Below are 10,955 nucleotides of genomic sequence, written 5' to 3'. Positions count from 1 at the left end.
CACCCTCAGATTCCAGATTTTCAAGTAGTTTTATCTCAGCCAAATATTGTCCTATCCTAACAAACCAGACATCAATGAAAATCTTGTTTATTCATCATAAATCTCTTATTTATTAATTTTATTAAATCTCAATTTCCAAAAATTGACCCTTATGACTGCTTTTGTGGTCCAGGGTCACATTTATGTGCTCAAACCTTCAGAAATCGCGACCATCTAGAACTGAATAGAAGACGCGGACAAACAATTACAAACGAAACAAAATGTATATTCATTGAAGCCTTTCTATGTCCTCCTTTCCCTACTGGACGCATCAGGAACTGCCTGCTCCAGGTCTGCAGCCTCCCCGTATAGAATCTAAGCTCCGCCCACTGAAAAACGTCACAATGTTTACTAACAGGCCAGACTTAAAAAAAAGGAGTAGTGACGCAGACGCAAACTGCAAACAGAGATTTAGGATATAGCCATTGACTGGTAAGGTTTGTGCAGATTTTTTGTGTTTATAACAGATTTGTCAATACTAAACCATACAATTAACAAAAGCAAAAAAAAAGGCCTCTTGCTCTATTCTATCTGTTTTCTTATTATATAATTTAAAAAACCTGGCTACGTGTACTGCGTAGACTTGTTATAGCACTTGCATATTTTGATTGCTTCCATTATCCTCATTTGTAAGTCGCTTTGGATAAAATCGTCTACAAAATGACTAAATGTAATTCTAAAAAACCATTAATAAAACATGTTATGAAATGTATTTAGACCAGCTCAGTTCCCATACGCGAATGACGTTTTTGAAAAGCATTGATAGGCTAGCTAACATGATTTAGAGACATTTATTAGTGGCGATCGAGAATTCAGCTAACATGCACGAAACTGAATATTTACTCATGTAATCCCATTTTATTTGACTTATCTACTGTTGTGTTCTAATTACAGTTAGGAAGTATTTATTTAGTTGCACATTAAAATCAGAACATCCCGGATATCAGCATGCTCTCTGAACTCTTTGTATTGACATGCACAAGATAATAAGGACTGCATCCAGACATACTGTCCCTCAGAATTTCACCCATCAGCTTGCATTTTATGTAAATTACTGTAAACCAGAGAAAAGTAAACTGTCTTTATGCATTGCACAGAGAAATGAAAAATATCACTGAAAATAAAAAGCAAGGAGAAGAGACAGAGAAGAGACTGGAAGAGTCACAATCCAGGGAATCAAGAGCTCTGAAACATACTAGACACCGCAGCATGGAGAATTTAAAACCAGATCGTAAGTATTTTATTACACTAACTCTCTCTGCCCTGATGAATTCATGTTTTTTGTGTTAAATAACACAGATTACATGTGTGTAAATCTGATCAGGGGTCTGCTTCCTTTATTTCACACAGTGTCTCATGATCCAGTCAAACCTGCAGGGTCTCGTTCTCATGTGTCAGAGACAGCTCAAGAAGATAACAGTTATTTGATATATCATCCTGTTGAATTGATTCATGTACATGTTTAAATATTCTTAAAAATTTGACTCTGCACTCTTTCTTTTAGAAAATGCAGGACATTCAATTTCATCGATGGTATATTCAACCATAGGCTTTGCATCCCTGCAACCCTAAAATAAACAGAAGAAAGGATGGGAATCTTTAAGCAGGACAGAGGAAACAGAGATTCTTGCCAGAATGGTTAATGGATGAATTGACCTCTGTATTCGTATACGTACCAAGTGCTTTGAAAGACCTGTCTTGCACCTAAAATCACGACTGAACCATTCAAGACCCTCTGCAGTTTGCTTTTTAGAGCTTTTTTCAGAGTTAGTCTTTGCAGCTGTTGTTTACATGCATGTTAGGTGACAAAATTACAATTATAATACAATTAACAACTATACTTTGACAGCTACACAACTATAGTATTTTAACAACTATACTTGGTCTCGGCAGACTATCATCTCAACCAAAACCAGATTAATTCCTGGTGATTTTAGTCTACAAGACTAAAATTGAATGCATGCATAAATTCAATTTCTTGAGTATAAAGCCGAAACACATTCTCTGAGCAATACAATTGCACTAAATACTATTTTTCTGCTTAAGATGACAGTTTTCTGGATTTTATGCTGACATTTATCGATGTAGAGTCATGCCCAAGTGAAGTCCTTGTAGAAATGCCTCTTATTAGCTGACTTATTTGTTTCCGGTGATTCATGGTCATGTGATCTCTATGGTGGCAAGCAAAAGTCAAGCTCTGTTCTCTGTAGCAAGTGTTTCAATAATTCTGATGGAGTGACTAGCTTACTAGTATTTTATTCTGAAAACTTCAGCTGCTCACATGAGGGTGCATTATAGGCAAATCTCGTCAAATTCTGGTTTACGTTGATACTTCATAATGAGTTCATAATAAACAAAGCTGGTCACCCATAATACTTCTTCCAATGCACTGCTAAAAGGCCAAAGTCATACAGGCTCTGTTTGTTTTCTTGTGATAGTCGTGCATGAAGATGCACTCTTTTCACATTTTTTTTCCTCAGAAAATGCATGATTGTCCCCAGCTCAAAAGAAAATGTTGATTATAATTGTAATAATGGCCACTTTAATAATACTAAATGACATGCAGTATAAACTCACATTATACTGCATGTCATTTAGTATTATTAAAGTGGCCATTATTACAATTATAAATCAACATTTTCTTTTGAGCTGGGGACAATCATGCATTTGAGGAAAAAAAATGAACAAATTCATGAAAAATGTATGAAATAACCACAGAAATACAATTACGAAACCTGTTTAAGTTTCCCCTGATCAGGAATCATTGATCTATTACTTATTCAAGTCAAGACTCCAGCTCATCTTTTTTCTCTGACAAAGAATCAAACAAACCTGATTGTATAGACAATGGACTTTGAAACTACTAATATTAGGGTTAAACACTATACTTTTTAAGAGCATTTATCTGCTCAAACTTTCTGCAGCTGCTGCAAGAAAAGCAGGTATGTTTGTGTCTTAGCCATAATCAAAAACAAGATCTTGTGAAAATAACTAAAGCTAAGGTCATTTGTTTAAGCAAACTAAATGCCACCATCTCAACGATTACATTAAAATGTCATTCTATTGCCTGATATTATAAAACCAAAAACTTACGTAAAAAAATTTGTGATTTATTATCTACTTAAATCATTTATTGATCTCCCTGTTCTCTGTATACCATAAGAAACATTAAAGACATCTTTCCACAAAATAGCAATGCAAGCTAGTTTGTTTTTTTTAAATCAGACAAGCTTTATCTGTAGCTGTCATTCATTTTCCAAACATTTTAAGCCTTAATTTTAACCAAAATGCGATATCCTATGCATTTACATAGGCCTACACCAATTTATACTTTACATTTAACATTTACTACTATACCCCAAGACCCATGTGATATTTGTTTACCACCCACCTGCCTAAAATTAATTCCTTATACTTTTATATTCAAGCTTTCTATATATTTTTAATGTCTGTGAGGCAAGTCTATATGCCGAGTTTCAGTTCATTTTTGGGACCCGCTCCAGTTCACAGAGGCCGAGACGGCAGAAAGCACATTGTGTTTGTTTCCTTTATTTTCTGAAACACAACATTTTATTGATAATTGACTAACCGACTAATAAAATTTTCGCCACTCTTCTCCTCGACTAATTAGGGGGGCAGCTACATGAAATATACTGAGTGAAAAATATTGACAATTGTATTTGCAAAAGGAAACGTTCAGTATAACATTTCAACTCACATTGTCCATGTTCGATAAAACTTTTGCAATCAAACATGGACATGTTAATGTGTATTGTTAGGGAAAACATTCATGTGTTTCTTGTAAGTCTCTACGAGGAGCATTTAAATATTGTAAATCGAATAATTTTTCAACATTTGTTATTTTGTTAAATAAATCTATGCATGCAAAAGACAAAATCTATGCATGCAAATGTCAGTTGGAATGCATGTTTTTGAAGTACATCATGCACATGCCACAGATTTATTTAAATTACAGATACAAAATAACCTTTATGGGTTTGTGAATTGTATTGTATAAGCACACAAAACATATTGTGGATTTATAATGCATGCATTTGATGGAGCTCTTCAAACATGGTATTTGTGGATTAGATTAATGCTGATGCACACAATGGCATGAGTAGTCTTCTGAAATATTATAAATTAATGTTTACATGTTTATAGTAAAACAGCCTATTTTTACACTGTGGAAGAACATAGTGTCTGTTTGTACTGCTATCCTTTTATGTTCATTACTGACTCGTTTCAAGAAGCAGTTTAAGAAAACATTTAAGGCCAACTGCACCGTTTAAGCAAACAGTTTAAACTACAGAAGATGTACAGTGTTCTCACCGATCAATTTAATTGTTTTGTAAATATACATATTTGGCTGGATTCAGCATACTCAAATAAATAAACAAACAATTAATTCAAAATAATAGTGAAAAGATTATAATATGCACGCTAAATTGCTTTGAAACATTGCACAATAAGGACGTGAATTGAACAGCCTACCACATCAGCCTACCACACCACCAAAGCCGCACACCCGTCAGTCTCGCCCACCACAGAACCAGAACCTATGCTAGTGGACTCTACACGGCTGTCTGATCAAGAGCGTGCTCGCTGACTGGCGGCAGGACTCGGGCTCTATTGTGCTGCTGCTGATCATTTAATTAGATCCTGCCCCATCAGACCCCCACGTCCTGCGGTGAGTACCCTTCAGTTAGACGCTCTTAAAAACGTTTTGCGTGCGAGTTATTGATCCGGGAAAGTCCAATCTGTCAATATCTTGCCAACTTTACTGAACTGATATACCTCATAATGTAGGCCAGCGGTTCTCAATTCCAGTCCTCGCGCCCCCCCCATTCAGATAATCAGCTCGTTAGAAGTGAGCTCCGTGCATGAACTGTTCCGATTGACATGATCCCTACACAGTGTTCATTGCTCCCTAGCGAGAGAACGATGTAGGCTGTGCAGGATAGGGACCGTCGGCAAAGTGCAAAACGAAGAGCAAAAAGCACAATTGCTCTCTAAGATCATTGCTGATGTCTTACCTCCTTGGCATTGTATTAACGCACACCTGAAGGCTCCAGACCAGCAAACTGCCAAAACATCTACTTTTATAGAGGTGCTCACACTTGCTAATGATCAGTTAATCAAAGGCATTTGATTAGCAGTGCCTGACTGCTATTTAGCCTCTCAATTCTTATGTTAACTGTAAGGGTGTCCTAATTTTGTCACCCATGGCTTTTCCATTTTGACTTTATTTTTGTTAAATAAACAATGACACGGTGCGATATGTCACGCGTTGCTGTTCATCTGAGGTTTTATTTTCCAAAATTTAAGACCTGGAAAGAACCATTTTTTAATTTTTTTTATATCCTGATAAGGAAAACCATGGAATTTTATAGGGTGTCCTAACTTTTTCACATGACTGTATACTTGGTCTCGGCAGACTATCGTCTCAACCAAAACCAGTACCTGGTGTAAACAGGATGGTCTACAAGACTAAAACAGCTGAAAGGTTTATTTGAGCCATGCCCTTTACCCATTCCATTTTTGGTGTGAAAGGGCTTTTACATTTGCCAAAAATTTAACTTTTTTTTAATATTAAAAACAAACAAGCAAGCCCAGCCCATATGAGAAAAACCAATAATCGATGTAGAGTTATGCACAAGCAAAGTCATTGTAGAAATGCTTCTTATTAGCAGGCTTATTTGTTTCCTGTGATTCATGGTCATGTGATCTCTGCTGGCGCTGCTATGTAGAATAGAACAGCTTTTCTTCGGTCAAAATGCCATTTCATCATTGTTTATGAGGGTGCGTTAAAGTCAGATCTCCTTTAAAGCAAATGGTCAGTCTAATGGTCTGTCGATCACGATTTCAGTACTGATGTGAATCTGATGTAGTTCATATGAATCCATTTTAAAATGTGATACCCGAGACTGTTGCTGACAGTTATAAACTATAAGCATCCTGTTGATAATATAAATATGTATTGACTAATGTTTGTATTCAAATATTATGTAAAATAATTGGACTCTGCTCTAAACAGGACATTAAAATCGTTTTATGTATTATGTGGATAAAACCCTCATAATGAGTTCCTATTACTTAATTACTATTTGATCTTTTCATAATCAAAGTACGTACTCATTTCCAAGGCTAAATGGCCCAAGTCCAACAGACTTTTTTGTTTTGTTGTGATGTCATGTTGTCATATTGCCAGACACCATGAAGATCTGTGTGCAATAAAACAGATTTGGCTAGAGTTTATTTTTTTTAAAACCTCATAGCCTCATACCACATGTCATTTAGCAGCATTGTATGATTACAAAGATTTTCTGTGGGGACAATCATGCATTTTCTCTGAGGAAAAATCCATTCATTCATAAATCAAACCCAGTTCATTTTTTCTCTGACAAAGAAAGTATCAAGCAAGCTTGATTGTATAGACAAGGGACTTTTAAGAAGTATAGTGTTTAACACTATAGTTTCAGATCATTTGTCTGCTCAAACTTTCTGCAGCTGCTATAACAAAAGCATGTAATTTTGTCTTGCATGGCTGGCCATAATCAAACAAGATATTGAAAATAATAGCTAAAGTGAAAAACAAAGTTTAAGTAGAAATGCCACCATATCAAATGATTACGTTAAAATGTCATTCTATTGCCCTATACTGTATTACAAAACCAAAAACTGTAGCTAATGCAAATTTGAATGATTTATTATGTTTAAATCATTTGTTGATCTTTGACATTAGCTATTCCCCGATCTCTGTAGACCATGAGAAAAATTGAATTCTTCTGTCCACAAGATTGCAAGGCATTACAAGCTTGTTTTTATCCTGACAAGCTTCATCTGCAGCTGTCAGTATTCACGTGCTCCTGCCAAAATTACATTTCATCATTGTTTATGATGGTGCATAGCAGAGATGATTGCAAATATCTTTTAATAAAGTGAATATATATAAAGAACATAAAACAATAGAACAAACCTAAAAACAAATTAAAAGAAAAACCTAATATAAGAGTTTTGCCATAATGCGGAGTTGAAAAACAAAACAAAAAAAAACTGACAAAATCTGAAATGCATTCACATCACACTGAATCATACTTTACATTTAACATTTAGGTATTTTTGTCACGTATCCTGTGGGTGTGCCCTGGTTGGCCACCAGATGTCACTGTCTTGTCTGAGCACATGGGTTTGTGTTGTGATTGTTCCATGTGTTCCCTGGTTGATTGTTTGACCCCGCCCTCCTTGTTATTCCCTAATTGTCTCAGCATGTACACCTGGTTCCCCCTCGTTTGTCTCCTTTAAATGATCCTGGTGTTTGCAGTCCTGTTCGGCCACGTTGTCATATGTTCTTGGTGCAGTAAGTCATGTGTGTTCTAGTCCTCGTTTTTGCATTGCTCTGTTGGTCTGTTTTTCCCCTCGGGGTAATTTATGTTTCTGTTTTGTTTTCTTTTATAATTAAAACTACCATTTTCCCTGCACTTGAGTTCTCGCTTCATTTGCACTGCACGTATCATGACAATTTTAATACTACATGTGATTTTTTTGTAGCCTACCATCCACTTACATAAATGTTTCAATTCCTTAATATATATATAGCCCTGATTTTATTTTCAAGCTTTATATTTCTAATGTCTCTGAGGTAGGGTAAGATGCGCATCCTGTTTGTTTTCTTTGCTTTAAAGCACAACGTTTTATATGATATCGTATATAAAAGATCCTAAACAGTTTGAATGATGTATTACTCTTATTTGTATGAGTAAAAATGATGCCATATTTTAAGTTGTATCCACTGTTATCAGGGAAAAAATGCTAGTGATCGCTCAGCACCTAACAGCTTCCACGCTTTGCACAAACACTTGATATGCACAAATCTAGGGCGTATTTATCTATCTTAATGTTATATCAAAAAGCCATGTAAAGTTGCTACTGCTTTGTTTCACTTTCAAATGATAAGCCGTATTTGAATGACATTTGAATGATAAGCGAATGTTCTGCTTTCCTACATGATATAGCCTATAATTAGGCAAGGACCAATGATCTGTCCGTGCGGACAGTTATTTTTTTCTGCGACTAACCGGAAAAATGAATTTAATGTCGACTAAGCCTCTTCCCCTCGACTATTAGGGGGGCAGCCCTCCATTCACTGAGTGAAAAATAATTGACAACAGTATTTGCAAAATATTAGGCCTACTTCTCCCATCCTCATCAGTCATACTCAAGGATTGACTATATTTTAATCTCAAAACAACTGGTAAATCAGGTTCAATCTGCTTCAGGAATATTGTTCTCTCAAGGGGGAAGTCGTGGCCTAATGGTTAGAGAGTCGGACTGGTAATCTAAAGGTTGTGAGTTTGAGTCTCACGTCCAGCAGGAATTGTAGGTGGGGGGAGTGAATGTCCAGCGCTCTCTCCACACTCAATACCACGACTGAGGTGCCCTTGAGCAAGGCACTGAACCCCCAACTGCTCCCCGGGCGCCGCAGCATGGCTGCCCACTGCTCCGGGTGTGTGTTCACTGCTGTGTGTGTGCACGTTGGATGGGTTAAATGCAGAGCACGAATTCTGAGTATCACCAGTGTCACCATACTTGAAACGTCACGTCACTTTTTTTTTTTCTTTTCACTTTTTCAGATCACGCGTGATCCAGTGGATGTAGTCATTATGACCGCAAACAATAGGAAAACAAATACAAAATATACTGAGTGAAAAATATTGACACAATATTACTTCTCAACACAGGCCTATATCAAAATTGTTCCTTTATCGCCTTCATGATCTGTAACTGAACAGGATTTCTTTAAGTGGGAATGCAGAAAAACTAAAGAGTTTGTCTTGTTTGAATAATTAAATAATTATCACACATGCTTATTCTGAACATAATGATCATTTAATTTTTTATTTATTTCAAGAATTAAAAGAATAAAAAGACAATTTTGTAGTAATCATTTATTACTTTTATACAGCATGACGGGTTGTATTAATTTTAGTGTTTTAATTCATAAAATGTCACAGATTGTCACAGCAAAAAATCATAGAAACACACTAAAGATGCATAGTTCAGAGAAAGTACAAGCTTTATTCAGTACAGTGTGTCTGATTGTAGAATGTGAGGAGCTTCTGGATTCAGTGCAGCATGATGAAGGAGAGCAGAGAACAGCAGAGGAACAGGAAGCTCCGAGGGACGCTCTCAGCACCGTTACACAGGTTCCCCTCACAGCATGAGGCACTCTGAACATCTCTCACCGATGTTTCAGCTTCACAAATAGATTTGGAGAGACAGCCTTTTAATACTGACTGGCCACCGATAGTCCCTGATGAAAAGAAAGAAAAGACAGTCTAAGTTGGAAACTGGTAAATCAAAACATCAGAGAGATAAAAAAGACGGTTCTTTTCCAGATTCTCACCTGTTGCTGTAAAGCAGTGGTCTTCACTCCCTGAACAGCTCAATATGTTTGAGCAACTCTTCTCATCACAATAGTAACATTTCTTTCCATTGGGATCATTAGAGGGATCTACAGGACAAAAACATGCATTGTTTTATCTGTGCAAAATATAACATGTAATGAAATAACACTCTGTTAGCTGCTCCATGCAATCTATTCACAACTGGCAAGCTGCACTCTGTATTTCCTGATCTCCTTTGCAAGTAAAATGAGTGTTAACTTTAAAGATTTATTTATTTGCATACGGTCAGTAAAGCATGATACCTGGAGCATCTTGGATGTTACACCGGTCCGTGTTACAGCACGCAAAAGACGTCGTTGCAATGCCAATGTTCATGGATCCACTTACACAGTCAGCAGCGCAGTCTTTAAGCTTCACTTTACGACTAATGTCACCTAAAACATGAATAATTCAGGAAAGAACAGTTCAACACATTATTTTGACAGAAAATATATTTATAAACATCAAAATGTAGCATTTTCTCATTTGATTAAATCTTAATTGATTCAATTTTATTACAAATGATCTTGTTAGCATAAAAAGCTGAGAGAAACAAATTAAGTAGCAGAAATATAAATAGAATATTCTGTGATTACAATCATAAATTCTGTGAGGAAATAAGCAGTTCAAGGAAAAGTTACATTTCCAGTGAAGCAGCACCAGCATCTCCATCAGTTAAGAGTGAATTTCAATCCATCATATATTGGACTTACCAACTTGTACCGCTGTTGCTGAACTCATGCACTTTGAAGATCCACTGGGACATGTTTTTACAGTTTGATTCGCACAAGAACCTGTCAGAACGGGGCACTCATAACAGCTGAAAGAGTGTCCTTTAGTAATAAAACAGAGAGAGACGTTAGTGATCTGTATTTGTAACCAGTAACATTATAAACACTGTTTATCGTTGTACCTGCAGTGAAAAGACCGAGCAGAAGAAAAACTGAGATCTGTAGAGCCATCTTTGATCAGGAGGTGAATGAAGTAACATGCTGTTTCAGTGCACATTTTATATCTTTTCAAAGGGGAGGGTCTTTATGAGAAAATGAAAGCTTAACAGAAGTAGACATTACTAGAAAATGAAACTTTAGTTTGAATCATTTACTTATCAGTTAATTATACAGGGAGGTTTAAGGAATTATGACTATTTAAACCAACTATCTTATCAAATCTTAAAGTGAGTTTGTCCATAAAATAAAAGCCAGGGGTTCAGTGTTGTTTGGGCCCCATTATTCTTTAAAGAATCTTTGGTAACACTTTAGAATATTGTTCCATCGTTAATGAATAACTACAAAGGAACAAATGACTAATGCACTATTAACATTCTAGTAACTACTATTAACTAACAAGAAACTCTGATTAATGATTTAGTAAGTAGCGCTCAGTTGAAACTGGTAGTTCACTATTTGCTAATCAATAACTACTATTTATTTCATATATCCTGGAAAACTACTAAGAACTACTGTATAC

General features: G+C 36.0%; 1 protein-coding gene and 1 long non-coding RNA gene across 2 annotated transcripts; one reads left to right on the top strand and one right to left on the bottom strand.

Annotated features, from left to right (window-relative positions):
- The first annotated feature begins 400 nt into the window (after positions 1–400).
- On the top strand, positions 401–3,957 carry LOC306862480. Its single transcript, XR_013783566.1, has 4 exons — positions 401–471; positions 1,137–1,270; positions 1,390–1,458; positions 1,544–3,957. It is a non-coding gene; the product is annotated as an uncharacterized lncRNA (long non-coding RNA).
- Positions 3,958–8,913: 4,956 nt separating this feature from the next.
- Positions 8,914–10,469, bottom strand: LOC306862484 (uncharacterized protein). Its single transcript, XM_079405300.1, has 5 exons — positions 10,399–10,469; positions 10,199–10,318; positions 9,749–9,880; positions 9,446–9,553; positions 8,914–9,352 (listed from the first exon to the last, which is right to left on the bottom strand). Exons 1-5 carry the CDS (start codon positions 10,445–10,447, stop codon positions 9,165–9,167), a joined length of 597 nt encoding a protein of 198 aa, XP_079261426.1. The 5' UTR covers positions 10,448–10,469; the 3' UTR covers positions 8,914–9,164.
- Between the last annotated feature and the right edge of the window lie 486 nt (positions 10,470–10,955).

This window comes from Barbus barbus, assembly GCF_936440315.1.
Source record: "Barbus barbus genome assembly, chromosome: 43".
Taxonomy (NCBI): Eukaryota; Metazoa; Chordata; class Actinopteri; order Cypriniformes; family Cyprinidae; genus Barbus; species Barbus barbus.
Note: the sequence above shows the minus strand (reverse complement) of the source record. Positions and strands in the feature narration are given on the sequence as shown.